The 15,060-nt window shown below is 38.2% G+C and overlaps 4 protein-coding genes across 4 annotated transcripts; 2 read left to right on the forward strand and 2 right to left on the reverse strand.

The window, feature by feature from the left end:
- The first annotated feature begins 1,875 nt into the window (after positions 1-1,875).
- On the forward strand, positions 1,876-3,883 carry LOC120771369 (SH3 domain-containing protein Dlish). Its single transcript, XM_040099328.1, has 3 exons — positions 1,876-2,034; positions 2,316-3,409; positions 3,477-3,883. The coding sequence occupies exons 1-3, from the start codon at positions 1,989-1,991 to the stop codon at positions 3,639-3,641; spliced, it is 1,305 nt and encodes a 434-aa protein (XP_039955262.1). The 5' UTR covers positions 1,876-1,988; the 3' UTR covers positions 3,642-3,883.
- Positions 3,884-3,948: 65 nt separating this feature from the next.
- Positions 3,949-6,086, reverse strand: LOC120771367 (sorting nexin-16). The gene is made up of 3 exons (XM_040099327.1): positions 4,643-6,086; positions 4,445-4,581; positions 3,949-4,383 (listed from the first exon to the last, which is right to left on the reverse strand). The coding sequence occupies exons 1-3, from the start codon at positions 5,792-5,794 to the stop codon at positions 4,329-4,331; spliced, it is 1,344 nt and encodes a 447-aa protein (XP_039955261.1). The 5' UTR covers positions 5,795-6,086; the 3' UTR covers positions 3,949-4,328.
- Positions 6,087-6,399: 313 nt separating this feature from the next.
- Positions 6,400-14,843, forward strand: LOC120770561. Its single transcript, XM_040098140.1, has 8 exons — positions 6,400-6,803; positions 6,876-7,291; positions 7,357-8,272; positions 8,719-9,746; positions 11,379-12,014; positions 12,124-12,375; positions 12,815-13,813; positions 13,879-14,843. Exons 1-8 carry the CDS (start codon positions 6,659-6,661, stop codon positions 14,530-14,532), a joined length of 5,046 nt encoding a protein of 1,681 aa, XP_039954074.1. The 5' UTR covers positions 6,400-6,658; the 3' UTR covers positions 14,533-14,843.
- Positions 9,840-11,167, reverse strand: LOC120770560 (protein angel). Its single transcript, XM_040098139.1, has one exon. It carries the CDS (start codon positions 11,038-11,040, stop codon positions 9,895-9,897), a length of 1,146 nt encoding a protein of 381 aa, XP_039954073.1. The 5' UTR covers positions 11,041-11,167; the 3' UTR covers positions 9,840-9,894.
- Positions 14,844-15,060: the final 217 nt, after the last annotated feature.

Genomic DNA, 15,060 nt, shown 5'->3' on the forward strand with positions numbered 1-15,060 from the left:
TTAAATTATGCTATTTTCAAAACAATATTTGTAGTTAATGTGCAATTAAGAGTTATTTATTAAAATATTTCTTATGTTTGAGAATATATTATAATTTCATATGTATATGAATATGTTTGTAAATATAATATACATATGTATGAATATGTATGTATATGAGATACTATCATAATATCATAAAAACTTAATACACATATTACAATAATATGTCATTTAATTTTCATACGCATCTACATATCAGCGCATACATAATTACATATGCACATAGTATGTATGTAAGTACAATTTAAATTCAAATCGTAATGTCATTTATCAGTAAAAAGTGTGCGCGCACTGCTCTATATGTTTGTACATGCATATGTGTACGACATTGCCGAACAAATAATGTATACCAACCAACATACAAATATGAGTACACATGTAAATACATATGTGCGCATGACATTCCCACACAAATAATGCATACACAACATACATACTTATACATACGTTCACATGTAGATATGTCACCCGCAAAAACTACGAATATTGCTCTACAAAAACCACAATGGTTTCAAGTAGCATCAGCAGCGTCACAAGTCAATATGGCAGCCAAGTCGATGCCCAAATTTGTAGAAGAACACACAACAACAATATTTTCATTCATGAACGCAAGCACACTTTCAACCGGCAAACTTGCTTCATTCATAAAAACAGACGCCGTAACATCTCCCCGAGCATGCCTTTGCCAACAAGCGTCTTTTCGCAACGATGGCAAAAGCTAAAAATCATAAATTGAACAACTTCCTGATGATTCTTCACAGAAAGAAGTGACAAAAGTGGCAACATAGCCGTTGTCGATTTACAATATTTGTCTAAAATATTTTTCCGTGACTCGCAAAAATCTGCGTCGATATGTATGCAAGCTCACACACAAACATATATATCTACGCTGGTTTGCCGGCGAAGCTGGTACAGCGGCAAGGGAAGCAGTGGCAATTGGCGATCGTTCGTTTGTGTTTTCAGCACAGCTCGGATTTTCTACCAACAACACAATGTTGTGAAGCTTTGTCGTCGCGTCATTCTTTCGACACATTGACTCTTTGACATGAAAGCAAAAATATGAGCTTCGCCATGGGTTGTGCGCGTCAACGTAGATTTCGCATGAAGCATTTAGTGTACATATTTACATACATATGTTGCATGTAGACAAATTTACAAACATTATGCGTATGGTTTGTCATATTTGTTTACATGCACACATAATTATACATATATGGACAAATGTGCGACCGCTTGATCTTTTAACATGATATCGAAAAGTTAATGACCAAAGCAAATATTTATTTAAGTATATAAATATACATACATATGTATGTCGTACCAAACCTATATAAAATGCATATTTAGGTAGTAATACAAATCTTATTGAATTATATATTTGCAAAGATTTAATGCAATTCATCATAAAATAGCTCAATCTTAAAATATATACATACATACATATGTATGTACACACTTATGTGCTTCCATAACAAATATATGTACATATGTATACCGATCTATAAATTATATGCAGCATCGTTTGCGCATAGTAGAAAAGGGAATCTGTAAGCGTACATTTCTAAACATTGAAATTAACATATTTTTTCCCATTGGCTCTAATAACTACTCAGTTCTGTTATTGTCGTGCCCCTGATGTTAAATGGTGAAATGCGCTAATAATTTTCTGTGGTGAAATGCACCCATCCAAAACAGGTAATATCCCAAAATTGAAATATCCCTAAATTCTCGGCGTCGTGAACCTTCTCTATAATATACGTTCTCTGTATTGACATTCCATCGCATAGATGTCGCCTAAACCACTTAGAATATAGCTGAAAGCAAATAATTTTTTCAAACTGCAAATAAAGTAACTACAGCACAGAAAATTATTAAATTAAACTAAATTAGAAAAAAATGTGAAAAGTGTATTTGTTGTTTTAATTGAAAAGCAAAACATTTCGATAATGGCGTTTTTGTGTCCCGTGCGCATGCGGCGTGATAAAAAGAAAGGTAAACTCTCTTAACAAATTCGGCTTTTACTGAAGAGCGTAAACAAAACTAAAAAACTAAAAAAGAAAAAGTTGAAACAGCAACTTACATACAAATTAATAATTAAAATTTCTTCAGAAATAGATACCTACTAAAAAAATAATTTACTTGCTTCAAAAAGTTTCTTCATCTGTGTATAGTTAAAACAAAAGACTTAAGTTGCATACTTGTTTTGTTTTTGTTTTATTTTTCCGTAAAATGATTTTGTGCTAGTAATTATTTTAATATTTAATTTGTTTAAGCCACCAACGCCAATATAGAACGTGATTTACCCATTCCTGGTGTTGGCTTAGGCCGCATAACCGGTTCGTCCAGCATCGAGACATTAGTACGCGTTGGCATTGAGAAGGAGCACGGTCTCAGTCCAGACTCAAAAATGGTTGTTTTGCACGACTTTACTCCCTGTGTGGATGATGAACTTGAAGTGAAGCGTGGCCAAATAGTCAACATTTTATATCGTGAGAACGACTGGGTTTACGTAATTGGTCAGGACACGCGACAGGAAGGCTTCATACCATACTCATACTGTGCGCCGTACAATACACAACTGGCAGATCTTGCTATTAAGAAAAAACTACCACGCGATCAAAATGTCAACGTACAAGAGCATAATCAGGAGAATATGCCACTTTTGGGCGCCGAGAGTAAGATGGAATTAATTGACGATGTAAGTGCTGTCAACGCCGTCGTAAATGGTAGTAATAGTGGTGTTGTGTCTAGCTGTGGTGGCGCCAACGCTAATGCAGGAACTATTGGTGCACCACCAAAAAATTCCGAAGTGAATCTATTGCTAGAACCGGAGTGCACACCATTCCATAAAGAACCCAGCGGCCGTTATATTGTGCTCTATACATTCATAGCACGCGATGAAAATGATTTATCTGTGGAACGTGGCGAATTTGTTACAGTTTTGAATCGTGAAGATCCCGATTGGTTTTGGATTGTGCGCAGTGATGGCCAAGAAGGTTTCATACCGTCCGCTTTTGTCTTTCCAGCGGAAAGTGTGCTGCAAACACAACAGAAAATGTTGAATGTCTGCGGCACAGTACAAGATACGGCTGCTTTGATTGGTGGCGCCAACAACAATAACAATGCCGTACACAAATCACAAACGCAATTAAATTTAGAGCTTACTGCGGCCAATTTGAATAGCAATTTAACATCGTTGGATCAAACGCTAACCACATCGGCAGCACAACTGGATGCAACATGCATTAGTAACTTGCAACAACAAAATGCAGCACAGCATCAGCAGCAGCAACAGCAAATTGGTGGCATTAGCGCAGATGATCTGCGTTACCATGGCACTGAGCTGGTGATGCTTTACGATTATAAGGTAAACGTTTTACGAATAACTATAAACTGTAATTGTATAATCATTTAATATGTGTGTGTCTTTGTAGGCGCAAGCGCCAGATGATTTGAATGTACGCAGAGGCGACTGGATTTATGCAGATCTAAATAATCAAACGGTGGATGGTTGGCTGTGGGCCTACGCTCCAAAAACGAGGAAATATGGTTTTATACCGAAGGCATACGCACGACCACCGGCCATGACTAGCCTTTAAAATTATCCAAAAATTTGTCAATTACTGTCTTCCGCTTGCCTACAATAAATGCCTTAAAACTAGTATAAGTAAATTAAAGCAAACACGCCACTTTCTGCGGTTTAGTTATTATTTTATTGTTTCTAAGTATCTAAGGAAAGCAAGTGTATTTTAATTGAAAACATTATTATTGCATTTAACATTTATAGCTCTTTAGCAAAATCACGCTAATAAACGATGTTAAAATAAGGAAAATAATCGAATATATATGCTATTTTAACTATACATTACACACATTGCTTTTTGTTTTGTTTGAAAAATGTGTTGATTAAAAATATTGTGTACTTTACTATAATATCGATTTTAAAACTAAAGCACTTCCTGTTTAACATGACAAAATGTAGACTAAACTATTAAAAATACCACACAGTTCGAGAACGGAAATAGTTAAGCGTTATTGGAACGCAAATTGCATTTTGAGTAGCGTCTGATTTTATCCAAATGAAAATAATTAAATTTAATCTAGTTGTTAAGAAATTCGAACTTTGCCCGAAGTTTTATTTTGCAATTATTGCAGCAGAATATCTTCTCTTTCAATTATTAAATGTTTTCCTAATTGTCGACAGCTATGCTTTGCATAACACAAACAATCAATTAAACTTAATATCTTACGTGGTAATTATTTGTGTGAGATGTGTTGTACCTATTTTAGGGAGCACTTTGCTCCGCAGCAGCGCACTGCGCACAATTGGTGGATGCGTCTCTGCAAAAAAAGAGCATTAGCATTTTGTTAAATAACTTGTATAAGATAAATATATCACTACTTGATTGCATTTTTTAGCTGCTCTTTTTCCGCAATTTCGTCCCTTAGCTTTTGTTGTAAACTTAATATCAATTCGTTTTTGCTATTTATTTGCACTTTTAAATGTGCTATCGTTTCTTCTTGTGCTTCAAAAATTGCCTAAAATTAAAAAATACTTTTAAAAGGAAAGCAGTACTCTTATCAATTATATTAACCCTACCCTGCACTCCTCCATAGATTCAGAGTATGACGGCGGTTCATCTAGACAAAAGAATTCGCGCACCAATTTACATTTTCTTAACTCCTCCTTGGCCATTATGGAATTGACAAATATTTGTAGACCCTGTACACGATTGTCCAGGAAGACGGCATTGAAATTGTCACCAAATATTTTTTTGCGTGGCAACAACAGCACAACATTTGGAAACAGCTGTTTAAGTTTCGTATTCAAACGCACGAAATCTGTGTAGCGTCGCAGCACTAACCAACAATCATTGGTCATTGGATTTTCTACACGCAATTTGTACACAGTAAAACGCGCACGTTCCTCCATTACCTCATAACCGATTATGGGCACACGCATCACAGTGTTCGGCTCATTTGTGGCAGGGTTATTTGATGACAGTGTTAATACACTGCTGGACATTGCACTAGTGCGTTGCGAAAAGTTCGTACTCGAATTTAAACTACATTCGCTCATACGTCGGCTTGTTGGTGAAAGTGTGATGTCATACCTTCCGGTATTGGCGGCGTAAGCTGACTGTGAGAGGTCACGATGTGAGCGCGCACCGGACAACATATTGCCTGTGGTACTGATTGTTGGATGATGTAGCGAACCAATAGGTTTGGAAATATTTGTACGCAATGTTGTAGGTGGTGTTGGAGCTGTATCACTTGATATAGATGTGGTTTGACTTCCGTCTTGGTAGCTATGCGAAGAAATGGATTCTAAACAAACCTCTGATTTAGCACCAATTAAGCCACGACCAGTAGTGTCTGCTGCATTACCCGTACAACTTTTCAACAATGCACTCAAATCACCATCTGATTTGGTGCGTACCACATGCGCGAAGCTTTCAACCGTATCGTTGTCCGCACTGTGCGGATGACGTAGTTCCGGGCTGGAGTGTACGGCGCGATCGAGTAAGGTGTGTTGATTCTGTAGATTGCGTAGTGAATGTAGACTACTTGATTGTTTAAAAATGGCAGTATTATTAGGCTTTAAGATATTGTTACTGTTGTTAGCACCACTTGCCGTTAATAGCGGCTTGCGTTGTTGTGGAGATGTATTGGATTTCTTAAAGAGCGTTTGGCGTGCGCCAGTTGATGAAGTTTGCTGATTTTCACGTTTCTTAATTGCACGTAGAGACATTGCAGTTGGTTGACGTTTTTTGTGCTGGAATGTGTTTGAACAGGGAGGTAGTGCGTTGGGAATATAGACAAATATTTGCCATTTGCGAAAACATCACAACGATTCTGCTTTGCAAACAGCGTGAGAACAAATTATATTAATCTTCTTTTATCAAACGTATCACAATAAAGATCACGTACAAAAGGTATACGTTTACTACAAACAAATCAACAAAGGAAAACTTGGAAAACAACGGCAATGTACTCCACAAATTCCGTCAGCAAAATTTTGTATTCTGTTATTTCTGCTTTGATGGGCTATTCTAAATTAAGGCGTGTGCTGCGTTTGCATATTTGATAAAAAGAAAGGTGAAATAGTGCAGTGAGAGAAATACTCGGAAAACAGAGAAGTGGTGAAAATTCATCATTCGCTGTAAGAAAAATAAAATGATCTATAATATACAGGATAATATTAGGAGCGCGTTATAAAAGTTTACTCTATATTTTTGTTAAAATAAGACGTGGAAGCACTTAATCTTTAAAGTTTAATAAAAAGGTATATGAGGCTTTTCCAATGCAACCCTGAATTAAGCAGTACGAATGAGTTCAAAAAGCGTAATAAGAAGAAAATTTTTGTGATAACGCCAAGTAACGTTAATTGACTTGCATTTGAAATTTATGAATAGGCTAAGAAAACTCGTTTATAACAAGTGCAACGTGTAGAATATCAAACTCATATTGCACTTAACAGATAAGCCGCTTGCGACAAGTTGAATTGAGTCTGTCAGCGGCAATTGGGTTGTTTGTCTTGTCGAAGGTTAGTAAGTGCAGTTCTGCTGGTGCATCTTGCAGTGAGCGGTAGCACAAATGCTATTCGGATGCAAGTATGACCAATCCGAAAATAAAAAAATCAAATAAAAAATCTAACGAGGCTATTGTAAATGTGCAACATCAACAAAATAATGATGAAAATAATAGGCTGCTAAATGTGCTAAATGACTCTGATGATGGTGTAGAATTGAATTTGGACGGTAAGCAAAAACATGCTTTGTAAGCTATGTATTTATATATTAATGTGTATTTATTTATGTGACATGATTTAGATTACTCCTTTGGAGCTTCATCTAATTCGGAGGGATTAGGGGAAGAGGAAGATGAAGCTAATTCCTGCTCATCCTTCAGTTTACAAGAATGCATAAATGAATTTCGTGCGCGGCGTATACGTCGGTTGTCCACGCAAAGCCGTGAAGTAACTCAAGTCGACGAATTAGCGAGTGGATTTGTAACAGAAAAAACAGAAACGAAAGCTTTCCCCGATCCAGCCGATGCCGATTTGATAAATCAGAACCGTTCTAACAAAGAACATGAGCGCAAGTGTAAACCCTGCCGTGATGGTTTCTGTTACTGTTTTACAAGTGATAGTGGTGAAGGGGGTGGTATGTGCAATGCTGCATCAGCGAGCACACGTGCCGCACACGTGCGACATGCAAGGCGGCACAGACGTTCAGATTGTCAAGAGGTGTGTAAACGCATGGTTTTATTACTTTATTTTATTGCTAACTTTATCTTTTATTTTGTTTAAAGCCCGGTACATTAATGCCACGCTCCTACACCAAACTAGTGGACAATGGAAATAGTGGTCCAGTTAGCTTCAAGATTCCTAATGAAAAAGGGTCTCAAGCCATGCCACAAAAACACCATAAGCAAGAAAGAACAAAACGGAACTTCACTGCTGAAGCTACTTCTAATGCAAAAGAACTTACGGCGATCAGTCGTTTAGAGACCAGTGCTCCAGACGCCCCATTAATACATATCATCCAAGAGTTGCACAACAACTGTGTAATATCTGAGGTACGCGTTAACAAACACAAACTACAAGCTAGTCGACAACAAAGTCAAAGTTTAAATATTCCCCAAATAACAAAATCGTCTTCAGAGAAAGTTACACGCACACAAATGACTCGAAATATGTGTGAGCCTACTGCACCACCTTTAGACAGTTGGACTACGGCGAATAAACCAGTTAAAATGAAAAGAGAAACGTTTGCTGGTCCTGTTCTAGATAAAATAAGTGAATTTGATTCAATTTCTGATGCATTCGCATATTCAACACCGCTCACAAGCAGTTCAAAACATACTGATAGCGGTCGACGTAGACAAAAAGGCGGAGGTCGTTTGCTGCAAAAGCGTTTAAGCCTATCATCAGTGCATTATAGGCCACGTCGGTCACTGCAAGCACCACCACCTAAGCCGCCTCGCACTTACTTTAGCTTAGAGGAAAAATCCACGGTCTCCTCCCTATCCTCTACTTCGCCTTCGTTACGTGAAGCTGAACGCATACTCGATGAGTTCTTAATAAGAAAAGGTGCAATGGTAAGAGATGCTGAGAAACAAATTGAAAAACACAATGGAAAAGTGGACAAAGCTTCTCAGGTGGAAATGGAGAAGGTGTTGTATGCGTCAGATAGGAGACGACAGCAACGAAAATCTTGCCCAACGAGTAAGTTCTATTAAAACTCGTAAACAAATAGTAAAACAAGTAGTGCAATAACGGTTTTTGGTTTTAGTTGTGTAGTTAAATAATAGTTACATTTTTGGGATTGTTATGGTCATTAACTGCTTAATAGAATAAAGTGCCTTGGCCTTATTTACAGACGTAATCATATATTTGTAGTTTTATTGATTGGAAAACTAGAACGAAGATCGCCTTTTTAGAATAGTGTTTGGTATTTTTCTCTTGCCTTCTTCTTTTCTATCTTGTAATGATTTAAAATATTATTATATTGCTTTATTTTGTCTACTAAAATCTAGATAACCTACTTTTCTTGAACTGTCGGCTCAATTGATCGAGTAATATATTGTTTTGCAATGCCTATGAATAAAAGTCTTTGTATTCCATTGGTTAATTTATGATTTTTTTTTTGTTTTCGTTGTTTTCTTGCATAGGCTTGACCGAAATAACGCCGCGGCGATTGCCAATCTTACCATCTTGCCCCTCTCTCAGCGATCTCGAACGGTCTGCTATGGATTCCACTAAGAAATATTCTAATTATGAAAAAAATATACGGCGAATCGTTGAAAAGCCCGTTAAAGAACTCACATTCGGTTGGAAAGAACCGAAGATTACTGAAATGCTCAATTGTGACACTACCGTTAAGAAGCGACAATTTAGATCGCAAGCAGTGCAGGCTGAACCACAACAAACGATTGGTTGGCAAGTACCACCAAAGGTGGATCTCGATACTGTCGATGGCGTGTGTTCAAATTTGGCTGCGAATATTGCCACTAAAGACACACCTGTCAAATCACCGCCCATTTCGACGCCAAAGAGGGCACGCGAATCGCAAAAGTTTGTTTGGCGCGAACAATGGCGTAATCTCTCACCATGGTGTAATAAACAATCCAAAGGTGGTGATCGCACCTTAAAAAGTAGCTTGAAATCATCTTCACGCGGACTTTTGAACAGTTCGAAGAAGAAAATTCTTCGTTTGGTTACGCCCAAACGTGATAATTTGCAGCCACGTAGGAACTATTCATCTCATAGTGTGGGCATTCAAACGTCTGCAGATGAGCTACAGCCCTATGAACCCAGCGTTACGCCACAATCGCCACCAGGCAGCTATCATTCTGCTGTTCAAACCTCAACGCAGACTACAACTCCTACCTGCTCACAGAATACCAATGAGACCGAACCACAGAATTTTGATTTCTCTCGCACAGTTCAAGCGCCTCCTAAAAAGGCTCCACGAGCTACTACGCAACGTAAATTGAATTTCCCACTTGGTGGCTGTGCAGAAGGAAACTGCACTTCTTGTGACGGTGGCACACTTAGTACTTCTATGAAGACGAAAACTTATCGTTCGTATCATGGCGATTTGGACCAGGACGTGACGCTTTCCAAGTTGGGTTATATACTTGGGAATATACGTGCAAAGTTAGAGGCCAGTGACGAACATGCGGTGCGAACTTTTGAGGTGAGTTTTTGTAGTTCTTATGTTTATTTTGACGATTAGCTTTCACCAGTGGACATTTTGTACTTAAGTTTCATTTTAAAAAGCGTAGTTTTTGTTTATACATTTTATGTGGTAATTTATTTATTTTGCAACAATGTGAAGTCCAGTGCTAAAATACTGAGAATTTTATGCCTAACGAGTAATGGTCCGAACCTAGATACTTATTGGGTATAGCACCCGTACGTACGCAGTCATTAATATTTGGTAGCGAGTAGACAGATCGTATTTGAATTTTCTTCCGATTCTTATCAACAGATTGGAGTACGTAATCAACCGTTATCCATTTATTTTGAAACGTTGAAGCAGTTTGCATACCGAAATCTAGTGGCATCATTTGCAGTCTATTTGCATCTTTGTCCGGTGCTTTTAAATAATATTCTCTGCTAGTTTGTTGCTGGCTGTCACCAGCTACCTCAGATTCAGAAAATTTTAGATCGGTTGGTGTTGATTTACACGGTTCAGATAACAGTTGATGTGGCCTGGTTTTGGGTTCAAAATTAAAATCGCCTGTTAAAATAACCGGTAAGAATGCACTATTTTCTCCCTCAGTTTCCGCAGAGTACTGCTGAATGGCACCCATTAGTTTTCCCACTTGTGCGATGCGTACATCTTGCCTCTTTGGATTGTAAAGTAAGTGAGTTGTGGCTATAATAAATTTCTTTTGTGGTTCCTTCCTAACCGCAAATTTGGCTAGTAACGCAATATTATCGCGATTTAGAACGGCATCACCAGGGGTATAATACTCTACAGGGCGCTCTGACAGTAGTCTAAATTTACTTCTATCGTAGATAATTGCACAACCGTCGGTTCTGTGTCCAGTCTTCTTCTTGAATACATATTCTAGTTCTCTTTTAAAGCTGATATGCTTGACCAGACTTTTTAAGTGATTAAATTGCATTTCTTGTAAACAGAGTATATCAGGTTTTATGTACTGAATCTCTTCCGTCAAACGTAAAAGTCTATGATCCCAGCGCAACATTGATGGCTCAACGCCTATGTAAAGGTACAGATGTTCCGTTAATAAATCTTGTGCAAGTATGTTGTATGATAATAAAGTATAAGTTTTGCTGTTTCCAATTGCTGTCTCCGTTTCACTCTTCACTCGCTCCCACCTGCGCCCCATTTTGTTTGTTAATTGCCACCTGCTTATCGTTTGTGTCTGGAAATGCCACACTTGCTCAAAGATGTGTCCAAAAGGTTTTGTTGCGTTAAATAGTTGAATTGAATTTAAAACGCTAATAAGAATTTTGGACATCTCCCACAAATGTTAACCGAATCCAAGCAGGCTGGATTTTGGCGCGTTCAAGCGTTGAGTGAAGTTATGGGGCTTATTTTGCCAATTGGATACAATTTTCCTTGTACGGCTGTGTAATATTTTCGTTAGGCTGAAAGTTTAATCAGCTGTTTATGATGGTTAAAGGAAAAAAAAATTTCCCTCATACTTCATTCCACTCATATTCGTATGTGTTAAAGCAGGTATGTTATACATGTGTACGTCAAATTTAAATTTAAAAGCGGAAAGCGTATGTAATAATTTTAAACTTCCTGTAATATACTAATTTTTAAACATATGTACTAATTTTTAAACTCAAGGAAATTGGAAGACGTGAACAGCGCGCTGTTGGGTTCGACTGCACAGATGGGCACCATCGTCACCCGGAAGCGAGTTCCGCGCCAAGACAGCGCCAAGAGAAACGCAATATTTACCAGCAGGAGCCGATTTATTCCGAAATTGAAGAAGACAGCATACACATAACAGGCACACCGCAATATGACAATACAACTAGTGCCAAAGAATTGCCAGTTAAACCGGATGTAGAAGTGCTATATGCCAGAGTTAACAAAGCTAACAAAAAGCCGAAATCTGAGTCATCACTAACAACACCTATTGCCTTGGGAAAACTATTACATGATTCCCTGCGCAATTTAAACACTACTACGCGCACCAACCAATTGCCAACGCTGCAGGAATTGTCAGCCAGCGACACTTCGTACATGTCGCCACCACAACCACATGTCAGCGCTTCAGACACTTCGATGACGCTATCGCATTGTCAGTCGCTCAATAATGTGCGCATGCAGGAGCATCATTCGCCACCAAAACGAGATCGAAATTTGAGTAAATCAGATCTGTCACTGCATCGTAGTGAAATATTTTTAGACAATCTTTGTCGAAGTGAACTGATTGCAGATCACGAAAACGGAGAGCGTACTGAAAAGATAAATAATGTGAGTATAAAATAATTTAGTAACTACCACTTCGACTGATATTTATCATACATTTTATTGAAAATTTTATCTAATCTCTTTTTATCTTTTTGTTTTAAATTATTTTAAGCATGTTCTGAACAAATCTGGCAGTTCCTTGCGTACTGATTCGATGAGCCACATAAACACTTATCGCCATTTTTCAACTTCTACACCAACTCCAAATGATTCCATCTCCTATGACACGCCAAATGATGCGGATTTTGATAACATTTCTCAGGCCGCAGTTAGTCAATTAGATTTAAGCTTGGCTAGCGAGTCGATGACTTCGGGAGCACAGAACACACCTAACAAGCAATTTGTTCCCAAATTTACAACTAAGGTAGAAATTTTCATTGACTCTTATTAGGTTTAAAGGGCTTACATTTTAGACACGCATAAATATTAGGCAAAAATTGTTTTTCTTCATTTCCAATACTTGTAAATATCATCTATTTGTTACTAACGTTTTTCAATGTTCGCATTAAGCGTTTAACAATAATTGTTAAAATATTATTGCCAACTTACATTACTTAATTACTAAAAAAATGGAAACAAAAAACATATCTCATGCAATTTTTATTTTATTTGGTTGACGGCGCATAACAAGTAAGATTTTTCTAACACCACTCATTTCTCCTTAAATCGTTCTATTTCTATTAATTGATTTGGAATATATTTTGTTTTTTTTTTTTGGAACTTCCAATCCCTTCCATTCACGTACACATGAAACTTAACCGTTATTACATAAGATATATTAATTTCCGTTCTGCGAATTTCAGTCAAATTTAAGCACTCAGCGCTTGTCCAGTCGCAACCCTTCCAGCGACATTGCCTTTACATCGTCTTCAACTAGACATCAGCAGAGCAGTAGCTGCCCTGCAATACCAAGAAAAGTGCAATCAGACTTGCCGGCACAATTACCACACACCTCTAGCCTCAAAGAAATCCATCAAATAATGGAAGAAGATCAACAAAGCATCGTGGGAGTACAACGAAAGCATTCCACACCAAACACTAGCACTTATGGTGACATACCACCAACCAACCACGCGCAAAGCTGCATCGAAACACCTTCCAGTAGTAATAATTTTGCGCGTTATCAACGTTTAAAGAACGCCTTGCGAAAATCTTTTAAACGCAGCACAAAATTTGTCAAAAATGAGACGCGACGCCTGTCCAGCTCCTTCAGCTTTCCCACGCCAAATATTGCCTTAACGAAAAGCATAAATGCGCACAACCAAACCGACCCACAGCTACAGAGCACAACTTCCACATACGACCTAGACACTTTGTTTGCATTGGATGAGCAAGCGCCAGTGGTGGAGCAATTGGCGCAAGCAGTAACTATATGCCGACAACTGCCGGAGGTGGAGATTTCACCTGAAATGGTAGAAGCCGAACGTTTGTTACTTTTCTCACGACTCCGGCGCGATGTGTGGCCACAGCGGCCGCTGGCAGCGACAACGCCAGCAGCGACGCGTGCTGCAGAACAACACACGCATCGCTTCTACATAGACGGCATGCGTTTGCCGGTCAAAGTGGATGTCAATCAGGACTTCTTCTTCAACTATTTTTATATAGTTACTTTTGAATGTGGTGGTGTCATAAAATCCACACAATCGGTAGAGTGTCACAATGGCCAGGCGATATTTAGTGAATGTGGCATTGAATTCGCCAGTGGTTTATCGGAAGAGGACGCTGTCGTGCGTTGTAATGTTTTTATGCTGCGCTTGCGCAAAGTGTCGACATTATCGCTCGAACCGAAGCGCACCGTGGTGGTGAGTTAAAACCTTACACCAATGCATAGTTTTTATTCAACTAATTGTACTTTATATTTTTTTAGAAACTCCCCATCGCACGCACTCCCGGCACAGCGTCCTCCACTTCGTCTGCAGATGAAATCGTTTCGCGTTTTCGTTTGCACGCCAGTTTCACTGTGAACGCTCGCAATTTTGTGCCTTACGAATATGTAGCCTGTGAAACGAAGCACACAAATAAACTTTGTTTGCGTGCCAGCACTCAAAATTGCCAGCTACCGTTGGCACCGCGCACAAAATCCACAAATCTCAGCGCGAAAATTCAATTATGCGGTCGTGCCGAGATACGTTTCCCCAAACACACCTACAGCGGCTTCTTAAACGTGCAAGATCCACACACCCAGCATAATTGGAATCGCCGCTGGTGCAGCCTGGACGGCTTACACTTAAGCGTGTGGACGGATGAAAATCAAATGGATGACAAACTGCTGCTTACGCTGGATATGCGTACAAATGTGCAGACCATGCCACTGCAGGCGGCATCGCGTGAGCTTTGTGCACGTGCACGTGCCTTCTGCTTGCAGTGCGCGCTACAGAAAGCTGGTGAAGCGGTTGATACCGCGACGGTCGTTTTCGCTGCGGACACGCAAGATGAGCTGGACGTGTGGTTGGCGCAGTTAAACGAATTGCTGGCGTTTGTACACAAGTGGCTACATATGGTTGACGATGTTAGCGGTTAAAGCAGGCCGTGTTGCATAGCTGGTGCAAATGTTTGCATGAATTATATTTGTCAGTTGATTCTTTTGGTAAAACTGAGCATAAATCATTTATTGTGGTGTTTAGTGTAGGCTTATAAAATTTTAGTAGCTATGTATATGCTTAAGCATATTGAAGCCTGCTACATGGAAATCTAGTTTTTATATATATTTTACGAAGGGGTTTTATATATTATATGTTTAAGAGGTTATGAGGTGAATTGTATGTAACAGTATAGATTTTTTTTTGTATAAATATTTTGTCATATTTTTTGCATATCTTTGAGTGAAGGAGTATTTTTTTACTTATGTATGTAATATTTTTTATTTTTTATTTTTAAAATTGTTTTTTTAATTTTTTTATTTTTTTTTTATTTATTATTATTTTTTTTGATGTATTTTTTTTTTTATTTAATTTTTTTTACTTACATACATATATTTACTTTTTAATTTGTTTCGTTTTTATTTTTCAATTATTTTGTTTTATTTATTTATTTTTTTAGCTTAATCTAT

This window comes from Bactrocera tryoni, chromosome 3 (genome assembly GCF_016617805.1).
Source record: "Bactrocera tryoni isolate S06 chromosome 3, CSIRO_BtryS06_freeze2, whole genome shotgun sequence".
NCBI classification, from domain to species: Eukaryota; Metazoa; Arthropoda; class Insecta; order Diptera; family Tephritidae; genus Bactrocera; species Bactrocera tryoni.

Coding starts and splice junctions, on each gene's coding strand:
- LOC120771369 (XM_040099328.1), top strand. CDS start 1,989: ATGGCGTTTTTGTGTCCCGTGCGCATGCGGCGTGATAAAAAGAAAG. Junction 2,035..2,315: donor GCGGCGTGATAAAAAGAAAG/GTAAACTCTCTT, acceptor AATTTGTTTAAG/CCACCAACGCCAATATAGAA. Junction 3,410..3,476: donor TGATGCTTTACGATTATAAG/GTAAACGTTTTA, acceptor GTGTCTTTGTAG/GCGCAAGCGCCAGATGATTT.
- LOC120771367 (XM_040099327.1), bottom strand. CDS start 5,794: ATGTCTCTACGTGCAATTAAGAAACGTGAAAATCAGCAAACTTCATCA. Junction 4,582..4,642: donor AATCTATGGAGGAGTGCAGG/GTAGGGTTAATA, acceptor TTTTAATTTTAG/GCAATTTTTGAAGCACAAGA. Junction 4,384..4,444: donor CAGCTAAAAAATGCAATCAA/GTAGTGATATAT, acceptor CTTTTTTTGCAG/AGACGCATCCACCAATTGTG.
- LOC120770561 (XM_040098140.1), top strand. CDS start 6,659: ATGACCAATCCGAAAATAAAAAAATCAAATAAAAAATCTAACGAGGCT. Junction 8,273..8,718: donor ACGAAAATCTTGCCCAACGA/GTAAGTTCTATT, acceptor TTTCTTGCATAG/GCTTGACCGAAATAACGCCG. Junction 12,376..12,814: donor TTCCCAAATTTACAACTAAG/GTAGAAATTTTC, acceptor TGCGAATTTCAG/TCAAATTTAAGCACTCAGCG.
- LOC120770560 (XM_040098139.1), bottom strand. CDS start 11,040: ATGTCCAAAATTCTTATTAGCGTTTTAAATTCAATTCAACTATTTAAC.